Source organism: Bubalus bubalis, chromosome 6 (genome assembly GCF_019923935.1).
Source record: "Bubalus bubalis isolate 160015118507 breed Murrah chromosome 6, NDDB_SH_1, whole genome shotgun sequence".
In the NCBI taxonomy this organism is placed as follows: domain Eukaryota; kingdom Metazoa; phylum Chordata; class Mammalia; order Artiodactyla; family Bovidae; genus Bubalus; species Bubalus bubalis.
In genome coordinates, this window is record NC_059162.1 from 53,779,038 (window position 1) to 53,792,623 (window position 13,586).

Sequence of the window (13,586 nt, forward strand, 5' to 3'; positions counted from 1 at the left end):
ATATGGAGCCTAATGAGACAACACAGGGTGAATAGAAACTTATATTTTCCAAAAAGAGACTACACATGTTGAAAGATGACTTTTTTCTGATCCTTCCTTGGCATATAGATATTTTTCTGTAAATATGGAGCTGAGTTCAAGCCCTGGCTTTGTGCCTTTGGATAAACTGCTTTTCTCTGGATCTCAGAGATGAGGAGGACACAGAAAACAAGCTAGGACCCTGAATTTCAGAGAATCCAAACAAGGGGCAGAAACCCAACCCAGCTCCAGAGCATCAGGCTGTGGCCTCAACAGCATGGCCACAGCTTCTGCCTGCACAGCCAGGCTCCCTTCAAAACATGTTTGAAAAATGATTTGCAAAGTGGAAAGGAGTGAAGAACGCGGAGTCACCCTTGTTGCCACGATTGTGGGGGCCGGTGACTGCCTTCTGGGCTTTTAGGACAGGACTCAGCCAAAGCACCTCGCAGTGATGCCTTAGGTCAGGCACTGGTTTTCATCTCCTCCACATATTCCCATTCCCAAGGCATTTAGAGGTGAGAGAAAGCTTTGCTTAAAGTACATTTCCAGGGAAAAATAGTGCCATCTAGTTTCCTTCATAACCTGCTTCAGTCTATATCAGGTTCTGCCCTCCAGCAGAGAAAAGTTCTTGGTATCTGCTTCCTAATGTGCTCCTGAAACTGTGTGTGTGATTGAGAGAGGGGAAAGTCTTCTATCCCAAAGTTCAAACTATTATGTACCTGGTTTACCAGATAATTCCATCTCTTCTCCCTACCTAAACGTCAACATCTCCTGTCTTAGTTTTATTTCATCTGGTCCACTAGTCAATGTTAGTGCTAAACCAACAGCAAATGGAGAAACAGGAGCCAAGAAGAAGAAAGGGAGAGAGATGGGTTGGTTTGTGAACCAGTCCCAAGGGACAAACACTGCTTGACAGACGAATCAGGAGAGTGACAGATTGCATACCCTCCCACAGTGCATTCTAGGATCAGTCCAACAGTTTTCAGAGCCTTGTGGCCATTGTAGCATAGTTTAAAAACTCATATTACTGTTATGATAGTCATACCACCATTCCTTGGTGGCTCGGTGGTAAAGAATCTGCCTGCCAATGCGGAAGCCACAGGAGACGTGGGTTCCATCCCTGGGTCAGAAAGATCCTCTGCAGGAGGAAATGGCAACCCACTCTAGTATTCTTGCCTCGGAAATCCCTTGGACAGAGGAGCTTGGTGGGCTACAGTCCATGGGGTCGCAAAGAGTCAGACACAACTTAGCAACTGGAAGACAGCTACATAAATTTGAAATTTTTCATTTGGTGAACAATATAACAACACAACTGCACAGGGAACCCTGGGAAGAGGAGGGACTCACTTCTGGAACTTGGGCACTGATAAATGTATACAGGTAAAATTAGTCCAGTCAACTTCTTCCAACACTGAATCTGTTTTTATTTGCTATTTATTATAAAAACTGAATCTGTATGTTACATAAAAGTTATTTTAAAAACAATAAAGTTCACTCAAAAGTACTAAATCTCAGGCAGAGGGATTTCACACCAAAATCCAGATTTACATGGTAAACCTGAGGGCCAAAAGCATTCAGCTCACAACAAAATCTTACATTTTCTAATAATTCATTACCAGAAGCAAAAACCAATTATGTACATGCTTCAAAATATATGACAAAAACAAAATAACAAATGCGAGCATTCCCTGTGAAGCTAACTACACAAAATGTTTCTTCTCAGAATTGGCCCTTTATTTTGTTGAGAGTGAAACATTTGAAGAGCTTGAAAAATATTTAAGCATGAATATTTAGGTTTATACACAATACATATATGTACAAACACACCCATTCTGATTCTATGCCCCTTTGAATTTTTTAAATTGCACCATCTCTGTTAAGAGATAACATGTAACATGCAGGAGGCATTCCTAATTGTTTTTCTCAGCCGTAGTGTATTATAGAAGTCAAATGCAAAATTTAAATATGAATTCTGTTCAATCGGAAGCCATCTCAACTCAGTACTTTGGCTCTTATATTCTATGCTAATACTTTAGGTTTTGATGGAATTGTTCATATATTTAAAAAGGTGAGGAAAATGTAGTTCATTACCAGAAGGTACTTAGTAGATAGGTCTCAGTGGATGTAGAAGTGATGGACCAGAGGCAGGAAGAAACCAGTTAAACTGGTTTCTTTGCACTGCTTCAGCTTTTCAGATACAGCTGAAGAAATTATTTGATCATATCCAGGGCATTTTGCAACAGTTATTAGTTTAGGCCATTTCATGTATATAATGTCTTCATAATTCAAACCAGGGTACAAAATAACTCCTCCCCAGACCAGACTTCCTTGTTTCTAGAAAGAAATAAACACAGATTCTGATGCAATATACAGTTCCTGAAAACAAAGTGGATTTACAGTTATATTCTCATTCTCTCTGTTATATTGGTATGCATGAAGAATCACTGGATCAGCTCTGAACACTGCAAGGATGGGTTGAGTAGAACAATTCAATTAGGCATAATTATAGGCTTTGGCTTCCCCCCAAATAAATACATGCTCCAGTAGTATTTCAAGTTCTCTAGCACAAATATATTCTATTACTATATCAATTTAAGGAGGTGGGTGAGCAGAGAAGGAAAACAAAATAGCTTATGTGGATGGGACGTTACAAGAAAGTGAAGATGGAAAGAGTATTTGATTGAAAATACAAGGAAATAAAACTAAACCCACAGAATAATTGTTTGATTATTTTAATGGTTTTGAACCCATCAATATTATGCAATATTTTAATTCAACATACAAAATTTAAATCATGAGACACCTGAAGAACAGAAACAAATATTTCCACTATCAAACAATAATTTTATACAGATAACAGCTCCCCACAGCACATACACTGGCGCTATGCCACAACGATGAGATCTTGGCATCTCTGTTTACCCTGTTTAACACAAACATTTGCTAAGTGACAGTGAAACATGGTGGTATCAGGAGAAAATGAAGACGAAGGATGAAGAATGAAAACACCTCATCTGTGTGCTACAGAGATGGACCTTAATGTACATTAGGGTCAAAACCACTTAGGTTGCTGACCAAGTCTGAGCATTTGGTTTTCTTTTAATAAGTATTCTTGGGCTTCCCTGGTGGCTCTGCTGGTAAAGAATCTGCCTGCAATTGGGAGACCTGGGTTTGATCCCTGGGTTGGGAAGATCCCTTAGAGAAGGGAATGGCTACCTGCTTCAGTTTTCTGGCCTGGAGAATTCCATGGACTGTATAGTCCATGGGGTTGCAAAGAGTCAGATACGACTGAGTGACTTTCATTTTCATTTCTTTTTACTTTAATATTATAGCTAAGAGAATAGAGCACTCCATGATTACAAGTAAGGAATAAAAAAGAATTAATATTTTAGCATTAACCTACAACCACTTGCAACTTTGGAAAAATATTACACATATTCAAAACGAATAAATTTTGTACACATAGGGATGTGCATGCAGGCTCATCATTGTGTATCTGTGTGTGTGTATGTAAATAAATGCATCTAGTCTAGCATAAGCCATCAACTTTGTTCTGAATAACATCCATATTTATTTTTTGGAAAGTGCAGTACACATTCTTGGAAAGCAAGTGTCAACTGGTCTCAAAATTATAATTGAATAAACTTCATTTGCTTCTTTGAAAACTCTCTTTCAAAATGAAGTTCTGCTCCAATATTGCATTAAAGTTGGCAAACACCACAGGTTTGTTAAGTGGTGGTCTCAGAGTTCATGGCATCTGTGTTACATCATTCCCAAAGCTACCTAAACACTGGTGAATAGGATTGAAATAAAAATGTATAATATTATATATGAAACAAGTCGCCAGTCCAGGTTTGATGCATGACACTGGATGTTTGGGGCTGGTGCACTGGGACGACCCAGAGGGATGGTATGGGGAGGGAGGAGGGAGGAGGGTTCAGGATGGGGAACACGTGTATACCTGTGGCGGATTCATGTTGATATATGGCAAAACCAATACAATAAAGTTAAAAAATAAAATAAAATTAAAAAAAAAGTTAACTTGAAAGGAGTTTGCACTAGTAACCAAATTCTTGTGTTTGGAAAGCAGCTTACAAAACTCATTATGATAGTAATTTGCTTCCAGAAATGTAGACAGGTGATAAGGAAGATTTAGCTAGTGCCTTTTGCAGGTGAACAGAACCTGGTGACTAGCCAGGAGGGGCTGTAGACTGTCAGGGGAATGGTGTGTACGTGCTCAGCCGCTCAGTCATGTCCGACTTTTTGCGACCCTATGGACTGTAGCCTGCTAGGCTCCTCTGTCCATGGGATTCTCCAGGCAAGAATACTGGAGTGGGTTGCCATCTCCTCCTCTAGGGGATCTTCCCAACCCAGGGATCGAACCCACGGCTCCTGCATTGACAGGAGATTCTTTACCACTGTGCCACCTGGGAAACCCCAGGGAAATGGTAGTAAATCTGAAATTTGTTTTTCATACACATTATGAGTAATTATATGACCCAAAATGAACATATTTCCATGTATCATATTCATGTTCCAAACACTGGAATTGGTACACATGACAATTCTACTGTGCAACACAGATGGGAAACATTAAAATGACAATGATCTCACATTAAAAAGATTTAAAATAACAAAAAACCTAGATAGAGTCAGACTCTGTTTTCTGAAGTCTAGAAGAAAGTTTCATCAGTTATGCCTGGGTCCCTGAGAGCTTGAATGTTCTGACTAAAGGCAAGTTTTGGTAAGAATTGCATTTTTACATTGTTCCTCCTCATTTAGAATAAACAGCAGTGTTTTAGGCAGCTTTTGGTGTTTTATGTTTTTTATAGCTATTACTCAAATTTTATTTGATGTGAACAGTTCTTTTCTCTGAATGTAAGATCAAAGGTGTGTGGCAGGTGAGGGAAGCTACATTTGGCCATAATTTAAAAACTCATTTTCATCCTTCTGGAAGGGACAAAGCAAGGGGAAAAACATACCATACATCACAATTCCATGTTTACAGTACTCTTTACCCATAGTGTTTTCCAGTTTTGTCGAGGTGCAGTTAATAGATTATTTCATAGTTTGAAATGGCATCACAATGCCTAGACACAGAGAAAAACACATCAAAAATGTACATTTCCCCAAAATGAGTCAGTCAGCTTTATTCATTTTACAATATGCATGATAATAAAAAGCCAAACACAAAACTCTTTATTGAAAAAAAAGAGCAAAATGTATTCCAGAAAAGTTAGACAAAGACATGAGATGAATTTCAGTTAATTAGATCTATTTCTTTGTGAGCTTTGAGAACCCATATTAAACAATGAATAGAGGCAGAGTGTTTCACATTATAATCCTATCTAGAGATCATGCAGATGGAGAAGAAAGTATTTTGTTTAACTTTTACTTAATTTCTACAGAGTGTTTAAAAATCAGTTTTATAGATCCAAATCTGTACCTCTCCCCTCCATCACAGTTTTTGAAGTAATTAAGAATGGTTACCCGTACAATAGCACAGCAACTAGGGAAGAGAGAGGTAGATGATGTGGCCATCCTCTTGGAAGGAAACCCCCAAATATTTTAGGGCATGAAAACACAAGGCTTTTGTTATCCAGAAATAATTAGCTGCAGACTACAAAAACATTTTGGAGCCAAGTGCGCACAAACGTGAGACTCGTAAGCAGCCGAAACCAAGTATATTAATAGTAAGTTCTTAAAGAAAAGGATGTGTTCTCTGTACCTTACAAAAACTATTCTCACAGATTTTGAATCCAAGATTACACAATAGAAAACATTTATATGTTTTACATTTGATATAAAAATTAGTAGCAAATAAAAAAGGCTCTGATGATATACAAGAAGAAATTGCAGAGGATACATTAAAATTTCAGGATGGCCCAAGGATGACTTATCCTAAATACCTGCTTCTGTTCTATGCAAAGGCCACAGGCAGGCACTTCTCAGGGTTCATCACTGTTGCTAAGAGAAAATCAGATGAAGGAAGACTCAAACAAGCTGGGGCAGGAAGTAAAAATTAAGCCAAGGAGGAACTCTGCCAAGCGCAATGCATCCTGCCTAAAAGTATTTAAGAACATAAATCAAAGACAGTGCTGAGTGTACCTCAAGGGAATTTATGTTGATGAGTTTATGGCCTAGGTGATAAATATCAAAACAGGAAGTCAGTTAAAACAAGTATGCAAGTAAGTTATATCTCATCTTCAAAAGATAAAAACTGCAGATTCAATAATTTCACGGCCCCATTCTACCCTCCAAGTGTACACTTCTTATATCTCCATAAGTTAAAGATCAATTATTCACAAAACTTTGTTTCAGTGTTAATACTTTTTACCTGTTTAATTTAGACACTGAGTTGCCTTATTATAATAAGACATTTGGTTATAGTTAGTGATAATTATCCATTGTTCATCTTTATAACCTAGGAAATTTTAGTTCCCATTTAAAGCCCTGGAATGTACTTTTAAAAATTATTCTCTCTTTAGGTCAACATTTATCCAGGCATGTCTGCAAACGTTCTGTTACAGGGGGAGGAAGAGTATTGAGCAAATTCTCCTCAACAATCAGACAGCTCCGTTTTAGGGACTGACACCCTTCTAGTTCAGGAGGAAGTGTTTCCAGGTAATTACCGATGAGCTCCAGATGAGTAAGGTTCGACAGCTCACCCACGTGAGGCGACAAGCTCATCAGGCTATTTTTCCCCAAGAGTAAACACTGCAGCTTTTTGCACTGAAACAGCCCATCTGGAAGCATCTCAATCTGGAAAGGGAAAAAAAAGAAGCCAGTAAAACTGGGTTTTGAGGGCCTATTATACTACAAGTATTTATTTATACCCCTTCCTTTCCCCCAAAACATTTTCAGACATTTTACAGAGGTACATATAACAGTGATGATACATTTGAAGTAGATGGGAAACTTACAGGAAAAATAAGGATGTTCTGGAGTCAGGATTGAGGCCACTAAGAACTTCGAAACCCCTGCTGTATATGGGTGGGCAACAGATTAGCTCTAACAAAGCAATTCTCAACTCTCAAAGTAAATCTATCAGTTACATACTCATTTACAAACCAGTAACTCAGGAGAAGCAAATCAATCTCAACAGTCCTCAAAAAGAGTTTTACTGTGTGAGGTAATGAGCTATACCCTCAAAAACAGACACAGGGCTATTTCTTAGGGTTTCACAATATAGACTGAAAACTTCCTTCTGGTTTAAAGAAAACGCTGACAGAAGCAGAAACAAGAAGATGTGATTGTATAAACATGTATGTTTCATTCTCCTCTACACGCACACTCATGAGTATTAACTCTTTTTCTACCTGCTCCTGAGTTTTAAGTCATATGAAACAGAGAAATCATTTGGAATATGATAAATAGCCTGTCGCTAGGTCAACGCCTAGAAATGCTCAACTGAATTGCTCCTCTATCTGGTGGGAAGGTTGCATGTGAGTTTCTAAGGGAGCCACAGTGTGTATATGAAATGGGCTTATTGGGGAAAGACACCCAGAGAAAGGGTTAGCATACTCAATGTGCTCAGCTCTCATCCTGCCACTGAACTGCAAGTTTGCTCCAGGCCAAGCTGGACTGCACATACTCCACCCTCTAATGGTTCACAAATTTATACAAGCCTGGACCAGCCAACTCTGCAACTATGAAACAACGCAGGCTCCCTAGTTCAAGACATTGCTTTGTTAGAAAGAGGGACGAAAGGGGCGCTCCAGAGTTCAACTTGCTCCTCTGATGACCTAGTACAACCCCACTGAGCCAGTTCTCCACAGGAATTTCCAGAGCCTTCCAGAAATATCTCTTTAAAAAGATAAACATTCCCTATACAGTGTAAAAGATGGTCAGACTGCATTAAAAAAAAAGGCTTATTATGATGGAATCTATCCCCTCCTCTATCACTCATACAAATATTCGGTACTGGATATCCTTGAAAATAAATCTAATGATCACTGCTTCTAAGACTATCATGCAATATAACTCACTCTACATCAAAATACTAGGTGGTATAAGCAAAGGAAAATATCTACCCTTTTATTTCATTTCTTAGGAATGCAGATACAAAACCACAGATATGTTAATTTCGGTATAGATACGGCAGAGAAATGAAAGAAAAAAATGTAACCTCCTTCTGATCAGACATTATCTGCAGCTCAAAAATAGGGTCAGTGACGTACAAGTAGAGGGAATGATCAGTCCTGTGCGATGAATGTGCTCAGGGTTGAGAGAGCCTACTGGCACAAAAGGAATGACTTAGGCAAACAGTCTGAAAGGAGGGCAGACTTGTCTCACCTGTATGCAGCGGATGCCTGCTGAGAGCCTTGTTTTGTGCCAGGCTCCCAACCAGGTGCTGGGGATAAAATGCTGAGCAAGACAGATGGGTCTTTAAGACCCATGCAGGGTCTCTCCACCTTGGCACTGTGGACATTTGGGGTGGGATAATTCTTTGTGTGTGGGGTGCCCTGTGCATTCAGCAGCATCCCTGACTTCTACTTGCTAGATGCCAGTGCCACTGCCCTCTCTAGTTGTGACAACTAAACATGTCTCCAAACAAATGTCTTCTGCAGGGTAAAACTGCCCCCCTTTGACAAGCACTGGTCTACCAGGAAAGAGAAGTATTAAACAATTATGGAGATCATTAGTCTACAGCGGCTGCTATGAAGAAGCCTGTCTTAACCAGGGCTGCATCAAAGAATCCCAATCTGTCTTCTTCAGTCAAGTTTCCAGACTCCAGCAGGTATCTTGCTTAATTGTACTGATTTTTTTTTTTTTTTAATTGGGTGAAGACCCGGAGCCATTGTCCTCTCTGCCTACCAGCACTATCATGTCTCACTCATCTCCTTTCAAATCTCTGAATTTGTGATTTTAGCTTCTTCTCAGCCCCCAGTACAGGTGAGGAATTTCACCAGGCAATGAGAGTGAGCCTCTGGGGTTGGCCCCTCAGTAGTGTCTGTTGGGAAAGTAAGTGAAAGGCTGTGGACGATGCACACTTCCTGAGCGCTAAGCGTCCACCTCAGCCAAATGTACTGAAGCCCTCAGAGCATCCAAGGAAGGATGGTTCTCTTCCTATGTTCATGGCTGACACTGACAATTAAATATTTCACTGTTTCCCAGAGGCTGGGACCTCATTTCAGAATTCTTCTCAGTGTCAGCTTTCCTATTTCTCTGGCCATTGACACATGCTATTTCAGAGCACACCAACCTAAATCCATCAAGTCCAATCATTTCAAGAGACAAAGCTGAATATTTCCATATCTAAGTGATAATGTCAAAACCAACATGGAACATTGCCACATAAATGATCTTTAGAGGGGATTTCTACACTATTCACCTTTGGGCTAAATGTCTGTGAGTTAATAAAATGCATTTAAATACAGAAAGAGAAATTGGAAGACCGAGGTATAAGTTGGAGTCATTTTTAAGATTTGAGCAAAGCCATTAAATCCTCCTCCTTTCCTGTGCTTCTTGGTTACATCCAACACCATTATAATCCAACTACAGTTTGGCACTGGAGAGAGCTGGAGGTTGCCTCTTCCTACCCCATCACCCACACACACCACTGCTTCCCACGGAACATCATTTGGACTGATGCATCTGAGCTGCAGGAGAAAGAGCACTGGGAAACTTCGGACCCCAGGCAAATTGCTCTGAGCCTCAGTTTCAGTATCAATAAAGTGAGGGCAGTGGATTAGAACAGAGGTTGGCAAAGATTTTCTCAAAAGGAGCAAGAGGGACCTCCCTGGGGGTCCAGTGGTTTAGACTTTACCTTTCAGTGCAGGGGAGCTAAGACCCCATATGTCTTTCAGAACTAAGATCTCAAAAACCCAAAACAAAAAAATAGAAGGAATATTGTAACAAATTCAATAAAGACTTTAAAATGGTCCACATCAAAAAAAAAAAAAAAAAAAAAGGAGCAGGATAGTAAATATCTTGAAGGTTCTGCAGGCCAAATGGCAAAACTGAAAATACTATGTAGGTAATTATAATAATAAAAGAAAAAAATTTCATATGTTTCTAAGTAATGTAATTAAAAATATAATAACAAGTATAATTTTTTTTGTAATATAGGCCCACTAGGGAGAACAATGGAATTTATTTATGGACACTAAAATTTGGATTTCCTATAATTTTCAAATATGAGGAAGTATTATTATTTGATTTTCTTCCCCCAATCACTTAAAAATTTAAAAACCATTCTTAAGTCAGGCTGTGAGTAGATTTGGCTCCGAGGCTGTACTTTGCTGACCTCAGGACCAATGATCCATAGTATTCCTTTCATACATGAGTCTCTTTTTAATCTATATTCCTACTTCTAAATCATAACTGATTAAACCTTCCCATGGGGTTCTGTTTCTTGACTGTCCTCTTCCAAGGACTTTGAGTATGCCACAACCAGCGCCTCCTCGCACTGTCAGGCTCAAGCCTCACCTTAGTTACCACCCAATGACTCAAACTAGACTGGCGGAATTCAAGGCAGTCTCCATTCGGACCCCCCGTCTAAAGGCTCTCTTCTCTTATTACACCTGGCATGCCAGTGACAATCTTCTGGTATGACTTCTATCCTTCCACATTTCCCCAATCAGTGTTCTCAGAACACTCCTCTCAAGAGTTATCATAAAAAAGAACGCCTTGCTCAAATAAGTGTGCCAAATGTTGCACACCCTATCATCCTCTTGGAGAAGCACAATGCATGTTCATATGATAAAGGCTCTGAGGAATCCTGCCACAAAAACATGCTAAAAACTGTTTCATGTTTTTTGTGAGAAGACCTATCACTATCCCATGGAGTAAAGTCTGGAGTGTCCTCTCAGTGAATGTCTTTCATTTGGGGGCTGCCCAACATCTTCAATGTCTAGAGAATTCTCTACCTTATCTTCATGGGGCTCTTGGTGGGAAGCAGCACCCACTTCCTACTAGAGGACTAACAACACCAGATTCTTCTGTTCCAGATCTCCTGCAGCTCGAGTGTGAGCATTCACGAGCATGGGCATGTGCGTTTGCTCGGTCGTGTCTGACTGTCCTACCTCATGGACCATAGCCTGCCAGTCTCCTTTGTCCACGGCATTCTTCAGACAAGAATACTGGAGTGAGTTACCATTTCCTTCTCTAGGGGATCTTCCTGACTCAGGAATAAAATCAGTGTCTCCGGCATCTTCTGCATTGGCAGGCGGATGCTTCACCACTGAGCCACATGGGAAGCCCGTGAGCATTCACAAGCTCTATCAGTTGCTTAGATATGGGGCTCAAGGAATAAAGCAGAAACCATGAAGAACCGATTTTGTGGCAGAGCAAGGGCCACAGTAACAGCAGCATCGTTTTCAGGGCAGCACTGGTGCTCAGTGCTGGTATGGTCAGTGTCGGGGTACCTCTTAATTTTACTTTTGTACTATGATTCTGGCTGCTTTTCTCTTGCTATCTAACTTTGTCCCTGTTTCCCAAGCCTGATTTTGTAGCCTTTTCATTAATAAGACACATGACGTCTTTTCAATAAATGTCTTTTCTGCTTAACCCCAGGGTTAGCATTTGTTGCCTCCATCTTATGAACCTGACACACTGCCCAAGTCTTTAAAAAAGTGTTCTTTCTGCAGTCTTCACCAACCCCCACTCCAGAGAGAGGAATCAACTCACGTTTCTGGCTATAAGCATATCTAAATACTTATGCAGCAGGTTCGATGCTTTATTTTATAAGTTTTATAAATATTTTGGTCTACCTTATCGAGTCACGAGAACCTTAAGGTTTCAAGAAGAAACCTTCAAGTTAGTTAACTTCCTACATAAAACATGAATCCTCAGTTCCCTTTACCAATATTCCCACCAAGCGGCTGACGATATCTGGACAGTTTAATTAAGAAAATCACTTCTCCCTTCTCAGATGTTCATTCAGTCTCTGGACAGCTTTCTTGGGAAAGATGAGAACTCTTCTTTTGCTTGTCTGAGCTCTAACACTAACAACAACTCCCAACAGGCTTTCCTTCCTAAGTAGGGCTTCCGAATATTTGAAGACCAATAGTGTGGACTACTCTCTTTCCCTTCCCTTTCCAGTGCTTCCTATCACTAGGCTACACTGTCCCACCAGAGAGGAACCTTTCATCTCTCTGGCTGCTGTCTTCCAATTTCACCACATCCTTAGCAGGTAAGTCTCTTCACAGTTCTGAGAAGAGTGTTTCTCACCCAGTCCAAGATTTGCAGTCATTACAACGGTTCTGAGGATGCTCACAACTGCTGGTTATGACTTCTGAGACAACACAACCCAAGACAGCATTGTTCTTGGTCCATAAATTATCTTAAGCATAAGAATTTTCATATGCTACCAAGTACCCTTTCCTTATTCAAGACAAAATATGTCTGATACTAACATCTAGTCTCCCTTTCAGCCACAAAAGAAGTCAATAAACTTAGTGTCAACAGTACCAACAATCTCACAGTTTCATGATATTAAACTAGAGAAAATCATTAACTTGCTTATACACTTAGATAATTATGGTTAGATGACAATTTAATCAGCTGTGACTTTCAAAACTCCATGGAGTGATTTAATTGGACAACAACTTGGTGAAACCAATACCTTTCAAAATAATTATTTATATTTTTTAGTACAGGTTTAACAATGGAAAAACTGTGACCAAAATGCTAATATTAAGCAACTTTATAATTAAGCTACACTAATGCTAAATCTCTAGATCTGTAGTTTTCAAAGTGTGGTCATTAGACCAGCAGCACCAGCTTCACCTGAGATTTTCAGTGCTATAAACTCCTGGATCCTACACCAGACCTGCTTACTGAATGAAAAACCCTGGGAGTGGAGCCAAGAAATCTGTGTTTCAACAAGCCTTCCAGGTAATTCTAAGGTACATTGCTAACTTTTAAAGGAGTTTTAAAACCTCATAATCTTATAATGGGTTCTACCCTTCTACATATAGTGAAGCCACAGAGTTCTAAAAGTCAGCATAAATTCTGTTCTTTCTCCAACTCTGGTATTTTTCCAACAATCTATGGTTTCTAAAAACACTGTCTGGTGATCAATATGTTTATTGGCCAACTCCATGCTCACAGATATATTTAGCATGAAATATAAACTATTAAAAAGTCTAGGAGTACATCTATGGCTAATTCATGTTGATGTATGGCAGAAATCAAATTAATATTGTAAAGCAATTATCTTTCAATTAAAAATAAATAAATAAAAAAGTCTAGGAGATAATACCTTTTTGGGTGGGGTAGAAGAAAGTTGTTCCCATTTTAACTAAAGGGGAATCACTTTCATCTTTTGGCAGACCTGATTTCTGACAGGTTTTTTCTTCTTCTCATATGGATATTACCATCACTCTCTTGCCCTTTCAGCCAACATGATTTTTGTCTTTTTCTTCCTTCTTCACATTTTAACCTAGGAAACTACTCATTTATTCTGTTTTTTCTTGTTTCAGCTAAGTTAAGTTCTCCTTAATTTGGCTTTACTGTTGCAAATTATGGTTCATTTTTAAAGCATGGAAGCTGGAAAAAGCTTCTAAGAAGCCCTAGTGCTGCATTATAGAACCAGGCCTTTCATTTTGAATTGTCTTTCTAGA

The 13,586-nt window shown here is 39.4% G+C and overlaps 1 protein-coding gene across 6 annotated transcripts in view; it reads right to left on the reverse strand.

Moving 5' to 3' along the window:
• Positions 1-1,421: 1,421 nt before the first annotated feature.
• The window catches only part of LRRC8B (leucine rich repeat containing 8 VRAC subunit B), an 80,125-nt gene continuing 67,960 nt past the window's right edge, over positions 1,422-13,586 (reverse strand). For all 6 annotated transcript variants that reach the window (XM_006063367.4, XM_006063366.4, XM_025288312.3 and 3 more), the window contains one exon: positions 1,422-6,780. In XM_006063367.4, the coding sequence (XP_006063429.1) occupies positions 6,508-6,780 (273 nt within the window). In that variant the 3' untranslated portion in view covers positions 1,422-6,507. The remainder of the gene's footprint in view (positions 6,781-13,586) is intronic.